Consider the following 17,342-nt stretch of genomic DNA (forward strand, 5'->3'; position numbering starts at 1 on the left):
TGTCATCTTTGCATACCTCCACAATGGTATATTATTTAATCTTAAAAAAAAATTGGAGATTTCCTGCGTACCACCAGAGAGAGGCCAAGTACCACTAGTGGTACACGTATCACAGTTTGAAAACGACTGGTCTAATGTGAACAACATATGAGTTTGTGAGATCTGCAAATCATTGCACTCTGTTTTTATTTACATTTTACAGTGTCTAAAGAGGGTTGAAATTTATTCTGTTAACAATTCAAAGTTTTGCCACTCCACAATTGATTATCAATAAATTCAAATTCAGTTCTGAAACTGTTAAGAAATGTTATCATTTTTGAAGGAAGCATACATAAATAAACAAAAACAGTCAGAAATGTTTGTCAAATGAGAGAATTTCACTATCTCTGCCCTAACCCTCAAGTTCAGCCCCACTCCACTTCATGTCTCCTCCTTTATGCTGCAGCTATAAATATATATAAGATCATCTCATTTAGCTGAGAGGAAAGCAGCTGAGTAAAATGTTATGTGTAATTTATTAACATCTAATGAAAGTTTAAGTTTTAATATTGTATAAAAGTGCTTGCTGTTTGTTCTTTGATTAATCTGCACATTTATTAACAGGTGGCTGAGAAAGAATATGTCATAATGAGGTAACATGTATTTGTAAAACAGTATTTAAAGTTTGTTTTTTTTTTCATCTGGTCAAATGCTCTTTTTCATATCGAAAAGGATCATTCACAACATTATTACTGAATTGTCTTTTTCACTGTGGGATATTGTGTAGAAAATGGAAAACTCCAGTGAGGTAGTGTCATTTGTGCTGGCTGCTTATGGAAATGTTGGGGAGTTCAAATACATGTATTTTGTAATAATATTGTTCTGGTACCTCTCTATATGTGTGGCCAACACAGTCCTTATTGTGGTCATACATGTGGACATACAGCTGCATGAGCCAATGTATATACTGCTTTGTAGTTTATGTGTGAACCAGATAAATGTCAGCACATCGCTGTATCCTCTTTTGCTCTCACAGATGTTTTCAGACAGCCATGAAGTGACCCTGCCGTGGTGTTTTCTGCAGATGTGTTGTATGTACATAAGTGGACCTGCTGAGTTTTGCAGTTTAGCAGCCATGGCCTATGACAGATATATCTCAATCTGTCATCCATTACGCTATAATGTCATTATGAACACAGAGAGAGTGTTTTTCATGATTCTGTTTGTGTGGATATATTCATTCCTTAGTGTAATACTATCATTCTCATTTATCTTCAGTTTGAAATTTTGTGGAACTATTATTGAAAATGTGTATTGTAACCACAGATTAATAATTAGACTTTCATGTTTGGTTTCAGTCCACAGCTTTTTATCTGATATATTCTTTCTCTTTGTGAGCTTTTTCATACCGTTCACTCTCATTTCAGTGTCTTATGTTAAGATTTTGGCAGTTTGTCGAAAAACATCCACAGAAAACAAGCAGAAAGCTGTGACTACTTGCGTCCCTCAGATCGTCTCTGTGTCAAACCTGTTTGTTGGCTCAATTTTTCAGTGTATCGATTCCAGCGTTATAGTTGCTCGTCTACCAGTCCGTATAATTTTATCTATATATCTTTTCATCTGTCAACCAATGCTGACTCCATTTCTGTATGGATTTAATTTGCCCAAGATAAGGCAATCATGTAAAAAGCTTTTGTTTAAGAAAAAACAATAGCTTTGTTCACCAAGAGACTTTTCTAGGGAATCTCTGCTCTGTGGGAGAGAAGCCACAATCATCTTATAGTCTGTAAAGATGATGAAAATAAAATCTGTTCACGTCATATATTTTTATTTACAGTAGGCCAGTGTCATTTGGTGCCTTTCATGGTTTTTTTTTTTTGTTTGTCTGTTTTTGGATAAAAAACTTTCCACTTTGCTCCTGGGATGTGTGTTATGCTCGCAAACAAAACAATGTATTAAACACATGGGTATGAATACAGTGATTTTTTTCTTACGGAGAATTTATTTAGAATAAACCACCAGACTAATTTCACAGCTTAACCCTCTATTATATACTGTTACCCTTGACAAGTAAGGTAAGGAACATTTTTCTTTTGCAGGCTTTTTTCATTTCACCATAGCTTTTGATCCTCTTTAAAAATAATCTCTAAGGTTTTGAATGTTGAAGAAATACATAAAAATATCTCTGCTTATTGTAAGGTTAAAAACTTGATATAGACATGTCTTATGGGGATACTACTTATATATTGTTACAACAGCTCTAAACACCAACACTGGACTTGTATAAGACTTGAATCGTGATATACTTGGGATTTAACCACATCAGCTCAACACAAAAATATGTTGCATCCTTTAAATGACCAGGTCAGCAACAAAGGTTAGAGTAAAGCCACGGTTACACAAAGGCGTTGGATGTATGTCTGCAAGTATTAACTAAATATTTTTATGTGCTACAACATGGACATAATAGCAAATGTGCTTAGGTGAAATTTACTTTTCAATAACCTTATCACTGTAGTCTGTTAACCAGCAAACTAGTCTATGCTGGTAACTAGCAGTCTTTCCTTATTTAACCTAAATCAAAGGGTAGCATTAGTATTTGTTGGCATCAGTCAAAAAGGTCTGAGGCTAAAACTAGGGTCTAAAGTAAAGGTATCTGTAAAACATGAGTCGTTATTATAAAACTTATAAGACTCCTAAATTATTCTTTCCTGTTTATACTTGTTAAGGCAGACTGAACTGACTCAGGTGTGGACTCAGGGAGAAAATGCATTGAAGGTTTATTTACAAACACCAAGTGAGTTATATACAGATGTGGGGGAGTCAAGGGTTCCAGGGATCCACAGAAAGGGGGGTAGAGGGACATCACTCTTGACTGTCGATCCACACACCACGCTCCACTTCAGCCACAGCACACGCTCCACTTCTGACACGCCACGCCACTCTGCCAAACACTCACGCTCAGGAATCCTGGGGAGAGAAACAAGGATAGGTCCAAGAAATCTATTCACAATAAACAGACGATGAGATCAGAACCAGGAAATCACAGGAAAACATGAGAGAAGGTTAGACCCGGGGCTACACTAATGTGAGTTGTACAACGATCCTGCGACGAGAAGCTCTGAGCCACTGCCTTAAATAAAGGCTAGGCGTAGCAGGATAACAATCCACAGGTGAGTGATTGCTTGCAGGTGCATGGGCCAAAGGCAAGCCCATGAATGTAATCGAACTGTTTATCAGAGGAAAAGTGTGATTTTTTTGGGACACTCAAGCCAAGATTAGCTGTGACAATGTTAGTTTATGACCAGCTGTTTAGCCAGCTCTTGTCAGCTGTCCAGAGACCTGAGGGTCACATGTGTGATCAGCTGACGATAAATCAACATGTTTTTGCATGTTTTCATGTGTCAGAGCCCTGATTTAAGTTCAGGAGGTGAGGCCTGAGGTGAGAAGGAAGAAGACAGTGTGTTATTAAGATGCCAAATGCCAGTCTCTTTCATTTCTCTGTTGACGATGACCACTTTGCTGATGATAAAACATAGATATGATCTTTCATATCTTGAGTCTGAAGGTGCAGGCACCAATTTAAATAATGCATACAACTTCTCCTCCAACTTTGGCATGCTACATATGTCACTGGCAGGGCTGGACTGGGACAAAAAATGGCCCAGGCATTTTGACTGGAGACCGGCCCACCAGGTATTATACGAAAAGCCATAAAGCCTTTGAATGAAAGCAAACGCTGTTGTGACAGTGATGAATGCTGTCTTTTTGGTTTATATGTATGATTTCTATACATTTTACATCAGATGACCCCTTGGGTTTAAAGGTTCGGGTAATTATTTATTAAAAGTGAGACATTTTAAATGAGAATAAGAAAGTAAAGTATTTCTTTGTGCCTCCCTTTCCCTGTTAATGCCCTACCTGGCCTCCTGGCAAAACTTTGCTAGACCCGCCCCTGCACAGTTACCAGCTGTCAGCTACTTAGAAAAGGATCCTGGTGTTATTTATCTCTCAGAAACAGTTCATAACTTCCCTTCAACTCATTCATGTCACCTAAAAGGTAAACCTGTTTCTCCGTCACCTGTTCAGCTCTGATGATTCAATAAGGACATGTCCTGCTTTCATCGATATCATGACCAGCAGCTTTTACGGCTGTGGCTCCAGCAAACATCAGCTGATACTAAAAAGTAATATTAAATCAGTTCTAACTACATCTTATGAAGCTTAAACGTGCCGCTGTTGTTTATCGCGACATCCGTTGGTTTCCTCTTTCTGGCGCAAAGTGGGCGACAAACAAACAAGAGACTTGCGACAGAAAAGCCGATCAGCTGATCATTGATCAGTTTCATGATTGAAGTAGCAACAGGAGAGGGAGGGGGAGAGAATGAGAGAAGAAGAGGCAGCTGACAGCGTAAAGACACATAACTCCAGCTTTGTGTCTTTTTTTTTTTCATTCTAACTGAAGTACGGGACAAATCGCGTTCCTTTTCACCTCGGATGTATTGTAATAAGTCCAGTCCAGTGTTGATCATGACCAACTGGCCACTCCACCACCTTTCATTGTTTATACCGCTACAAACAAACAAACAAACAAAACCACCAATGGAGATATCGTTCCTGCCAACTGCATTCAAATACTGGGATGGGGGGTCATGACCGCCTCCACAAACCACAAACTCATTCCTATGTATTTTTAAGAATTATAAGTTTTGAGAATGCATTTTTTTGCTGGAAGGTGTACTTACACATTACTGTATCTATATTTATGATTGCAGTATCCTTTTTCTATGAAATAAATTCAAAAATTACTGACTGTACCTTTAAAATAAAACATATCAATAAACTGCATGTATAATTCCACTGACTACTCATAGATGCATTCAGTAGCTGTGGCCACCAGAGGTCAGTACTACACCTGGCATTGGAAACCTGAGTACTGGGCTGGAGGTAGTTCCTCAGAGCTGCCTGCTGGATAGTTTGAGAACAGCTCCTACAGGAGATAAATCAAACCGTACTCACAACATTTGCAGTACTGTGGCATTTTTAATATACAAGACTGGACCATTCATTTTCTGCTTAATGGCATCACAGTGTTGCCTGTACATCTTTGTTAGTGTTTGTAAAGTTATGCCCATGCAAGAAAAGTATTTTCACTGTCAGGCCTAAGTGTCTACATGATAAGTGAATGTAATAAAAAGCTGAGCTGGCTGCTGGGCAGTTTAAGGATTGCTGAAATAGGGAGTAAATCACTGCATTGCTCAGGACAGTGTTTGTTCTTGTGGCATTTTTAATATATATTATTACAAGTCTGGATTTTTAAAGTCCTGCTTAATGGCACCACATATTACCTGTTTATGTTTGATAATGTTCTGAAAGTAAGATCGATGCACTAAAGGCCCCTTTCAGGAATTTTTAGATTTATTTAAAAATAATGGCAAAAGGAACCAACTGAAACAAACTACCTCCTCAACAACATACCACAATTCACATCTCCCAAAGAAAGTCTTCTCAAGGAACTGACTTTCAGTTGTTTTTTTGTTTTTTTTTATTCTGTGGTAGCTGGGATACAAATACCCAAATCACCATTTGCCATTTGATCACACAAGGGAAGTTTTGTGTTACGGCAGCAATATAAAGAGTAAAAATAGTTCCAAAAAATTTGCTTTTGTTTATGTTTAATTAATTTCTGACTCCAGTAGGAAGTCCAGTATGCTGGCTCAAGTATCAGGTATCAAGCTCGAGTATCAATTATCAATTTAGTTTGCTATTTGTCTAATAAATAACAATATACGTTTTAGCTATAAACAAGTTTTTAACAGATTTCTAAAAATATTTGTCTTTTTTTGCTTTTATGACAGGTGGTCTGATAAATTTGTTAAGCACTGTACCTTGCTTTATTGCCTCTTCAGACACTTTCACACAGACCAGCAAAAAGTTCTGCTGCATCCAGTTTAGATGCATTTTTTTATATGAAGGGCATGTTTCTCTCAGTGTTGCTACTTGAATTCCCAGTGTTTATTTAGTCTGCATATCATTATGTTAGCATTAGCCAGCTTTTCCCAGTAGATGACACTCCTGGGCTAAGACTCGTGATGCAGTGAATGAATGACCTGATGCAGCTTTATCTATTTTGTAATAATAATATATGCTTTCCATAAACCCTAAGACCCAAAACCTAGCCTTCTCATTTGAGAACCACTGACTAATATAATGCTTTCTGTCCCTGAAAGGGTTTCGAGATGACTAGGAGACGTGATTCCCATTACAACCTTATTGATATCAGCAGATATCTCTCCCCGTCTTGCCTGAGAATGAACCATTGTGTCCTTCTGTTTGTTTGCATGAAGAGTAAACACAAATTAATACAGATTGTTTAGAAATTCAGGATGTAAGAATATTTATATTTGGCCAGAAAGTTATGTTGCTCTGTTTGAGAGTCTGGACTGTTGCAATGAATCAACATAAACAAGCCATGCACCAAGTGAAGTTCAACAAAAATTGAGTGTAAACACACTCAATTAGAATAACTTTCTCTTGTATGATTAAAGCAACTCTCCCTCAGGGCTGTATTTAGGATATTTTTTAAGTGCAAATTATCATTAATCTTTGTAACTTTTGTTGCCCACTAGTTCACCAGATTCCTCATGTATATGTTTCCTAATCTACATAAACTAATGCCCATATAGGTAACTTTATTATGGTGCTTTAGTATTTAAGTTAGTGAAGGCATATCGTGGCTGAGGCGATCAAAAATGACTTAAAAATATCCACGTAAACTGTGAAAACCTTCTGCTTGTGCTGCTGGCATTTGTTTAACAATACACGTGACTCACAGTTTGACAAAACAACCCAAACTCAAGCCCGACTTTGACGGATTTCCAGGGTCAAAGACTGTAAGAGCTACTACATGCCCTTATTTGGTAAAATATGTTGTCATAAAATGTTATGAACATTGACTGATTTAAGTATATTATTGTGTCATGCATAAACAATACGTCCAGCCCGAAAAGGCTTACAGCAACATAAAACCAGAGCCAGAGTAGCACCATAACTTACAAACACTGAACAAATAATCCAACCTGAGATCTTTCCTAAGCTTCAGAAACAAAGGCTGCTGACTTATAAACACCAAAATTATTAAACAAACATTTCATTCAGTACATTAAAATATTTCTGGGGATTTTAACAGACACCTCACGGATTATATATGTTCTTTTCTCATTATAATAACAACAAGACAGAATAAAATGTCATTTGTTTGTTCACTTAAAGACCTTTGAATCGCTTTGAAGTAACAGATTGCAGTCCTGTACTTTTATTTTACATTAAATAAACTTTCTGTTTGTAGATGTGAGATATTGAATATATTTTACATCATGATTTTGGGGAAGTGTCTGCCTTGAGGCGTATTATTAAATCCGGTTCTTTAGATTCTTTACGGCGAAAAAGACACAGGGCTCAAAGTGGTCTTTTGCTTTAAAATGATCTTTAATTTTACATATTCCGGAATATGGAGACCCAAGCACAACAAACACAACCTCAGGTCTCAAGAACAAACAGGAAGCCTAGTTATATTTATATACTCCATCTTGACGTCACACACACTTTACGATTCGATCAAACACTCTGTTTAGTTTCACTTTGGCCTGCAAAAGCATGTAGTACAAACTGTACTAAGAGTTGGGCCTCCAATATAATCAGCGTATTAGCATTTAAGATTATATATTCAAACTCAACAGTATGCAGCAGTAAATCCTGCTTCTCCAGTTTGGGGTAGCCATGGTTCAGAGTTAAACACTACAATACAGTGGCCAAGTCCTGAAAGAAAAAAAACTATAAAAAATTGTAGAAGAATTAAATAACTATGAAAAATTCATGATAGGAATTCTTCTGATGTAAACAAACTTCACTAGGTTTGAGTCACTGAAAGTGAAAATGACAAAATTGTTAGTTGGCTCTATTTTTTGATGTGCTATTAGGTCTGTTCTAATACCACAAGTTTTTCATTTAAACCAGAAATGAATAAAATTCATTTTGACTCTTTTAGCAACAAGAAATGTGCTATGTAAAGATCCTGGTACCCTACAGTGTTAAATATTTAAACAGGTTTGGTTGTGGCCAGAACTCTTTTAGGAATTCTTACATGTAAATTCTTTAAGTAGTCTTTAATAATAGTTCTCCAGGCTTCTTGAAGGACACTCAAAGTTCTTCGTAAAAAGATTTAAAGAAACCATAGGTGTAACGTAAAAAAAAATCTTTTTCAAATATATTGGAAGAAGTTGCTAATCAGCTTCTTTAACGGTCCAATTTGGATTCATCACATCAGAATTCATAAGAAATAACAAATTTTATCTCCAAAGCAGAGGCACATAAAGCAGATGTCATGAAAACATGATTCAGTCACTTGAAGGTTAATACTATAGACACGGTTTGTAGTTTTGGACAAGTATGCAGGATTTTGATGGTTGAATACACACAGAAGCATGACTGTTCCACAAATAATTAAAGACTGAGTCTTTTTTTACCACACTTTACAGACATCTGTGCATTTTCCTTTTATTTTGGGGCCTTCTTTAACAAACTGATTCAGCTTCAGTTTGTTTTTATGCAGGAAAAACAAGGTTGCATGGTAATACAGATTTGGCCTGTGATTTTTGTGACATACTGGCGTAAGAATGAAAAGTCAGCAATGACTCGAGCTGAGGTGTAAGTTTGGATCACCTGCCATATCTCTGGATTTAATGCTTGAAGCACTGCCAATAAGACAAATTCATTAAAAATATGATGAGTGGCAAGAACAAATCACAGAGGTCAACAGATTACAAACTTTATCGCTTTTTATTCAAACTGTACACATACATCAGGCTTATCTCATTTTAAAAAACAAGTTAAAAAAAAAGAAGACAAAAATATGAGTACCCCCCATAAATACATTATGCTTTTAAAAAACTCAGTCTGTGTTTACTTGGTACCTTGCATATGTTGTGATAAAAACACTCTTATTCCTTCTGAAAACACAAACAGTGCAGTCGGTCTGGTAACACAGACCTGCTCTGCATTGTTAGGTGATGAGTGAAGTGAAATGTTTCCTAACTCAGTCCTACAAACAAATTGTACCCAGGCTTTGAGGTATGTGGTAAATTCACATGGGAACATTGGCATTTCCTATATACACACTGCTTTAACATATAATATGAAGACTGGTACAAAGTATGCAGTTTTACTATTATTATTATAACAACACAAGGATTCAGGACACAGTACCAATACCAGCTCTGTAATACGAGTCATCCCTCATTGCTGGAGCGTTCCCGTTCATTACTTGTGTGTATGCATGTGTGTGACCTATGCAGAGAAAATGTACTGCATGGAAAGAAACAAAAGCTACAGGCACTCGTCTGCTGCCTAACGGCTGACTCAGGGTGAAAACATGTTTTTCTGCTTCCCCACAATGACTCCAACTGATTTCATTACTCAAGTCTGAGAGGTCATTTTCTCATTTGACCAATGCTCTGCGAGGAATAGCAGCCTGCGAAGCAGAACAAATCACTGATAACTTTATTGTTATTGTCACCAATTACAGAGGCGCCAGCAGCTGTAATCCTTTCACTATCTTGCAAATACAATTCAGAGAACTGCAGTGTCTGTCTCTCGTTTTAGCTGCATCAGCATTTATGTGATGTGAAACCTGGTAATTGGTGTTAATGTCACACAGAAATAACGTTTTCTTTTTTATTAAACCTGTGCGGTGTGATCCGAGTTCTACTGGCACCACTTACTAAAAGGGTTTACATTTCAACACTACAAAATGCTCTGTCCTGAAAACGTTTTATTTCAACAGTAACAGCATTAAGTTTCCCTACTATTTTATGAAAAGACTGCAAGTTATTTAAAATATATATATATATTAACTTGTTTTACTGCCCTTAGATTCAACACTGCTGAACTCCCACCTGGCTTTGACCTTTTGACTCTCTGCTACCTTCCAGATAAAAACCTCAAGTTTCTCTGTGGTTTGAGGAGTTTTGTGAGGCAGCATAGACACTAAAATCATGACAATTTAACAAAAGTTCCAACATGTTCAGTCTACTTGGGAAAAAGAGAAACCTTTAAACACTTCAAGTGAAATTACAAGAAAACCGGCATGAGTGTGTACAGTCATCTTAATCCAGGATGAAACAAAAACCCAGAGCAGCCTTTCGAATTAAATCTGGATGGGTTGAAATGGTGCTTTGGATGTCTTAAAGGATCAAACAAACAAAAAAAAGAAAAAAGTCTTTTAGATAGGAGACCACACACAGAGACAAACAATGAGTTGGTGTGTCTTAATTACAGAGAGTGGAGGTGTATGTGTGTGTGGTCTCTCTAAGTGTTAGATCCAGGTCAATCTGTGGTGTAAATCATATTTTTTAACACTTAGGATAGATGTGCAAACAAATACATAAAAACTTCATTCACCTTCGGAGTGAACATTCAATACAGGAAAAAATATTTAAGAAAAAAAAGGAAGCAAAAGTTTTGATTTGTGGGCAGCCACTTGGCACATAATGGCAGAGCTGGTGTATAAAACAAAAACAAAGAGATTGTACTCTGCAAAATCTAACACGTGTATTAAAGCTTTTCAGTCTTTAGCTAAAAGCAGAGTAACTTAAAACGCCCCAAGTATTGAATTCACAGTCAGAGGGGGTGTGGCTGTTGGAGGGATCTGAACTTTGACCTTTTCTTGCAGTTTCAGTCTTTTTTGTGACAATTTCTTAAAAGAGCTGAGAGGAAGTACATTCAAATAGTAATACAAGGATATAATGGATAATATGCAGGGAGTTTCATAACAAGTCTGGCATTACAGTCCAGTAATCATTATGATTATTTAGGCTAAAATCCAACTTTTTTTTAAAATGCAAAAGCAAAGATTGTGGGCAGAAAAAAGAGAGAAGAATAATGAAATTTAAGCCAGCTTTTGTGGCACCTGTTAAAGTTTTGGTTGTGTTCAAAGGCCTGGATTTGCGCCACAACCTTGTAACAGAAAAAAATGATCAAAAATACATCCATAAGTGTGGTAAAAAATGAAAGCTATTCGACCTCATTCTCAGGTAACGGGAGCTCCAAACTTCACACCGTCGTCTCTCCGTGGCTGCCGTTACTGAGCCGCTTGTAGAACCGCCGCCACGACTGAAGCGTTTTCCCGGACCAGACCCAGAAACCGGAGGTGATCCCGACTATCATGGTCATCAGGTATTTGATCATGAACACGGTGAAGTCCGGGGTCATGGGGGCGAAGTTGTGCACCGGACAGGGCACAGCGAAGCGCTTGCAGGTCTGCATGTGCCAGGTGCGCTCCCAGTGCTCCCTGAAGGCTTGCTCGTAGAAGTAACAGGCGATCACGATGGTGGCCGGTACCGTGTAGAGGACGCTGAAGACGCCAATCCGCACCATCAGCTTCTCCAACTTCTCTGTCTTGGTGCCGTCGTGCTTCATGATGGTGCGGATCCGGAATAGAGATACGAAGCCGGCCAGGAGGAAGGACGTGCCGATGAACAGGTAGACGAAAAGGGGGGCCAGGACAAAACCGCGGAGGGCGTCCACGTTGAAGATCCCCACGAAACACACCCCTGTAAGGACGTCCCCGTCCACCTGGCCCATGGCGAGGATGGTGATGGTTTTGATGGCCGGGACAGCCCACGCGGCTAGGTGGAAGTACTGGGAGTTGGCTTCAATCGCTTCGTGGCCCCATTTCATCCCGGCAGAAAGGAACCAAGTCAGAGACAAAATCACCCACCAGATGGAGCTGGCCATGCCGAAAAAGTATAACACCATGAAAAGGATTGTGCAGCCCTCTTTTTTGGTCCCCTGAGCCACTGTCCTGTAGCCGTCCGGCTTGAATTTATCCACGCAGACTACTTGGTCTTCTAGGAAAAACCCGGCGGCGTAGGCTACCGCCACCATAAAATAACAGCCAGACAAAAAGATGATGGGCCGCTCGGGGTATCGGAACCGTCTCATGTCCACTAGATAGGTGAGCACCGTGAACAAGGTGCTCACACAGCATAGGATGGACCAGATCCCGACCCAAAGCCGGCCGAACTTTACCTCATCCTCTCGGAAGTACATGATCCCGGTTGGTTTGGTAGGTTCGCAGGGGGCTCCGCAGTCTTTGACCCCCATGAATCTGTAGCCCAGGTAGGAGGGCACTTCCAGCTGCAGCGGGCAGGAGAACTGGTGGTACTGGTTTGGTTGTGAAGGGTGCTGGTTCGGTCTTCCCATTTTGGGGGGGAGAGTAATTGGGTCCGGTGCGTAGGGAGAAGAAGAGGAGGCCGGGGTACCCGGTTCCGACGTGTTCTGGCCGACGCAGATCTCCCCGGCTCCGTGGACGGGGAAAGCCTCGCAGCGCAGCCGCTCCGGCCACTGGAAGCCGAATTTATTCATCAGGGCTTCACATCCCTGCCGTGCCCGCTCACACAGGGACCGACACGGGGGGATGGCCTGCTCCAGCACGGTGCACACGGGAGCATACATTGAGCAAAGGAAGAACTTCAGATCCGCAGAGCACTGGACCTTAACGAGAGGGTAGAACTGGTGCACCTCAAGTCCGGCGTCCTCCTGGTTCGTGTGGCCCAGGAGGTTCGGCATGATGGTCTGGTTGTAGGCGATGTCGGTGCAGAGCGGGATGGAGATGGGCTGACAGAAGCCGTGTTCCGGGACGGATATTCCACTCTCACTGTTGTAATGCTGGGCAGAAGCGGGTGAGAAAAAGGAGAGCCCGCACAGCAGCCACATGATCCGCAGAAACACGGAGCCAGTGGTGAACCTGGCCGCCGCCATAGTTGAGGAGGAGGGGGGAGGGAAGGAAAAACTTTGATCCAAGTAGGGCGACTCAAAAATGGTGGAAAATGGAAAGAAATTTTCAATAAATGTCCAAATACTTGACTAGAAGTCCAAGTAATTTCAGTTTAAATGATTGTAATCGACTTTTCTCCCGCGTGTAATGAAGATAAATCCAAGAGAAACACTCGTCATGTCATGACTTCTTAATGGTCTTTGTAAGTGACTCCAAGCAGTCCACTCTGACTCCCGGTCCGTTCAAAAGTCCTGTTTTCTCCAAACAATGCAATTTCACCTTAGTCCAGCTTACTTAACTTTTACAACTACTTACTTTAGCGCTGAACGATGCAGGATAAAGGCGTAAATGCTTAGTATTTCCACTGTTTGTCGACTTAAGTTCACGCAGCGAGTCGCTTCACATGCTGGGCGGTTGGAAGTCCGGAGGCTCGCGCTCCTCACTCTGTGCAGATTCCACCGGTTTCCAGGCGCCCATTCCATTCACTGGACCCCCTCCCCTCCGGCCGAGCGCGAGGCGCCTTGAAACCGCCGCAGTGTCTCGGCCAATCACCGCGTTTGTTTTCCTACAGCGCTCGTTTCTGATTGGCCGTTGCACCCCCACCACAGGAAAATATGTTACAGTAATTACATTACACCAGAGATTTTAACAAATAATACCCAATTAATCATTTTTTTTCTGTTTAGGGTATCATACCATTTCGCCAATAATTGTGTGTTTTTAACACTTGAAATGAATGGTCCAAGTCTGGATTTAGTTCTGAAAAAGAAAACATGTAGGTTAATCCTAAACATAAGAAATACCTTATATTCTCTTTTTGTAGTCACACACACACACACACACACACACACACACACACACACACACACACCTATTGTTTGTTTACTGGGCTGTAAAACAGAATAAAAATTATGAGATATGTATTTTTATTTGTCCAAAAAAAGTTGTGAAATCACTTTGTTTTAGCAGCCATAACCTTAAGCACACCAATAAAAAAGCTTAAAGAATTTAAATCAGGACAGTAAAATAAATGCATTAGCTCAATGCAGTAAAAAGGCAGGAGCACAAAAGTGAAACAAAATAAAAATGATTTGTATTAATGAAAATCTAGATATAATACAATAAGTAAAAATCTAAATAAAATAAACAGAAATAAAGTCCAGTTGCCCACTTTTGTGTATGACAACTGTTGAGCTCTTGATTTTTCTTTTTCATATTTTCTCAAACACATCTTTTAATGCAGTTTTCTCTGTTCGCTACAGAAAGTTATGTCTTTGAGTGTGCAGCTTTAAAGCTGAGTTCTCCCCATCGCCCCACACAGTCTCTACACACAGCCACTCAATGTGTGCAGGACATGTAAACACTCTGCAGCACAGTGAGCAAACCATGAAAAAAAAAGAAAAACTTCACGAAAAAACCCAGAGTCTTAACCACTCAACCACAGAAAGTACCTGTTGCTGTTTAAGGGTTTTATTGCAAGCACTCAGATGCATCTCTTGAGCTGATATTCAGCATTCTATGGAGGAACAACAGCCAAAGCAAAAGTAATTTGGATTGGCAGCATGATCGATCTGCTCAAAGGCAGTGTGGGAGGTGCAGGCGATTCCTGGGGGCCTTGCTGCATTTGGTGTCTTTCTACCCTGAGTGGGATAAAAGAGGGTGGGGGTAGGCTTGCAGTGGGGGAAGGGACAGGAAGAAGAGAGAAGGTCGAAGAGGGCAGGGGGAGAAGGAAAAGGAGACAGAGTAGGAAGAGAAGTTGAACCAAAAGGAAAAGGTTTAGAGCTCTGTGCTGTAATCTTCAATAGAAAACTCAGTATAGATTTCTGACTGACCACACAAAGAGATTCAGCACCAAGTTCTCAAGCGTCCTTGTGCTTCATGTGATACAGTTGACCATAATACTACAAAAAAGACTGAAAAAGTGTTTTAGTTCTCAAGGGAAGGAGCTACTTTTTCACATTTAAACATTTAACAACCAAGTTCTTTCCCAAAGGCTCAGCTCATTGCTTGCTAGACAGTTGTAATCTCCACAAACAGTCATCCTCAGTTCATCCAGAGCACTACAGTTATTGTCATAACAAAGACGAAGAAAACTGAACCAGGTGGATGAGACCAGGTTCAGTCTTACGTGTTTTTTTAGTTTGTGCTCAATTCTCAGTTTGATCTACTTCTTTAAAGTTCTTTTATAACCCTTTCTATTTTTCACGTTTTGCATTTTAGTTGCCTTCTGTGCATGCATGTGCTACAACTGTTACTCTGCATTTAACAATCAAAGCTGCCCACTGGCATGCCAAGGCAAGTTTATTTTTGCCTGTATCGTTATCTGTCTACCTAAAAGGCCCATGATCAGGGTGTAGCCCACCTCTCTGGGACAGAATATACTTGGCTGGATTACAAATTCCTTACAACGGGAAGTGAGAAAATTATTTACTCTTGAGTGTCCATATTTTTATTTTCACCACTGTCCACGGATTAAATCCGGCTGGTGATACGTCCCTGCATGTCACCACCATATGTTTCTGCCTGTCCACCTGCATATTTAATCAAGTTACAAATGAAAGACAGCTCAAACAAAAACAACAAAAAAGGAAGAAAATTCAGCAGCAGAACCTACTCAATGCTACCCCAAAGTGGATTCAGTAACATCTTTAAAAAGTTGTAAAAGGCAGACAGATTGAGGAATGTTATGGTTTTGTTGATAAAAATCAGTTTAAAACCTTGTTGATAATGTGCTGCCTTTGTTTCTGATCTAATCAATACACACTGACCCTAATGTTATCTTACCAGGCAATACACTGATTACTGAAAAAGCAGGTTTTATTGATGAGTACAAGAGGAGGAGGGAAAAAACAAAACTGCAAAATTTACCAGGATACTCAAAAAAAGACATTAATATGATTTGGCGAGGGTCACTCATTGTTTACATAATGTTAAGTTAAGATAAGCAATTACATTAAAGTGTGAGATATATAGGCTAATAGGGTTATTAAATAGGGCAGCCCAATCAGTGTTTCCAGCAGGAAGGCTAGTTTCACTAATGCAGAGCTGATGGATGATGTAATAATTAAAGACTCCAGCTATTAAAGCTATTGATTTTGAAAGTAAACTTTGATTTCTCAGGAGTGTACTCTGTCAGACAGCATCTGATTAATGTTACAGATACTGTGATGTTATACACTAGAGTGAATGAATAAATAGACTGAAGCAATAAATCAATCCATCGTGATCACACAATGGTCATCGGGGAATCTGGACTCTAATGAAATATAACAAAAACTATTTAACTAGTTTAATCTGGCATATGTATATAATTCAAGTTAAAACATTGCCTAAAAACCCACATGAAAAAGTAACATAAAAGGCTTTTCCATTGCAAAAATTGCAATTTTAAATTCAATTACAATCATGAAAAAAGGTCATGGAGATAAAACAGTTAATTTGCTGCATTCCTTTTCGCTGCAGTGCTCTTGTTTTGTCTTTCCTTTACATCAGTGCACTTTCACCTCTCTCTGAAACTCCAACCTCACTCCCTGACATGTGATAGGTTTAGTCCAGCTTGAGGCAAAATGATAGAAAGACAGACTTAGGCAACAAAAACAGTAAAACCAATCCAGCTGAATCACTTTGATTTCAAAGAGTCACGTGAGAAACACTAGTTTAAAAGATAATTGATAAACAAAGACACATTGAAAAATTACCTTTTTTGACAAAGAAAGTCGAGTTCTTACATTAAAAATCGTGACTATAATTTGACATTAATGGGCAGCAGCATCTTAAAACGCAATTTATTTATGAAAGTGTCTCTTTCACATTTTTCCTTTGCTCTATAATTACAGATCTGAGTAAAGTAAACATTATGTTGTAAAAAAATTCCAAAGGTCATCACTTTAGTTTTGTTATTGTTAACCTCTGAGTAGTGAAGTGAAGAACATTGATTGTTTTATTACAATGCAATGATCTTCTGGGAAACCTCAGGTATTGGTATTCATGTGGGTGTTATTTTGATGCCGCCTACCTAAACGTAACTGGAACACCCCCACATAAAACTCCCTGACAACAGTATCCTCCTCCCAGCTGGCAATGTGCCACACCACAAAAACTATCCAGGTGTACTCAAGAAAAACATAAAAAATACAAGGTTGTGACCCAGGCTCTAAACTGATCCCAGTCTGATCTACGGCTTGTGGGATCCATCAGTGGACACTTAATCCATGTAGGCCCTCCTACACAGCAAACCACAGGACACAAAGTATCTTCTCCCAATGTCCAAGTGCTAGATTCTGTAGGAGACTCCCAGAGGTGCACATATGCGATATTAGTGAAAAAAACAGAAAACAAAATGTTATTAGTGGCAGGTCTGTGAGTATTAATGTCAGTGTGGTACTCCAAGAACATTACCTAATGCCAGCATTGCAATTTGTCATAAATTTTACCATTTACCATGACGTTGTACCATGAACATTACTCTGTGGTTAAAAAAATGTAAATAAAATTTATAGAACTACATGATAAATCAATAAGTCAAACC

General features: G+C 39.3%; 2 protein-coding genes and 1 long non-coding RNA gene across 3 annotated transcripts in view; 1 reads left to right on the forward strand and 2 right to left on the reverse strand.

Moving 5' to 3' along the window:
- The first annotated feature begins 571 nt into the window (after positions 1 to 571).
- On the forward strand, positions 572 to 1,693 carry LOC116323669 (olfactory receptor 10A6-like). Its single transcript, XM_031744056.2, has one exon. The coding sequence runs from the start codon at positions 770 to 772 to the stop codon at positions 1,691 to 1,693; it is 924 nt and encodes a 307-aa protein (XP_031599916.2). The 5' UTR covers positions 572 to 769.
- A 456-nt stretch (positions 1,694 to 2,149) lies between these two features.
- LOC120433682 overlaps positions 2,150 to 17,342 on the reverse strand; it is a 33,179-nt gene continuing 17,986 nt past the window's right edge. The window contains exon 3 of the long non-coding RNA XR_005608693.1: positions 2,150 to 2,949. This is a non-coding gene — a long non-coding RNA (uncharacterized LOC120433682). The remainder of the gene's footprint in view (positions 2,950 to 17,342) is intronic.
- LOC116323674 (frizzled-7-A-like) lies at positions 8,798 to 13,282 on the reverse strand. Its single transcript, XM_031744062.2, has one exon. It carries the CDS (start codon positions 12,796 to 12,798, stop codon positions 11,089 to 11,091), a length of 1,710 nt encoding a protein of 569 aa, XP_031599922.1. The 5' UTR covers positions 12,799 to 13,282; the 3' UTR covers positions 8,798 to 11,088.

This window comes from Oreochromis aureus, linkage group 16 (genome assembly GCF_013358895.1).
Source record: "Oreochromis aureus strain Israel breed Guangdong linkage group 16, ZZ_aureus, whole genome shotgun sequence".
Lineage (NCBI taxonomy): Eukaryota > Metazoa > Chordata > Actinopteri > Cichliformes > Cichlidae > Oreochromis > Oreochromis aureus.

Coding starts and splice junctions, on each gene's coding strand:
- LOC116323669 (XM_031744056.2), top strand. CDS start 770: ATGGAAAACTCCAGTGAGGTAGTGTCATTTGTGCTGGCTGCTTATGGA.
- LOC116323674 (XM_031744062.2), bottom strand. CDS start 12,798: ATGGCGGCGGCCAGGTTCACCACTGGCTCCGTGTTTCTGCGGATCATG.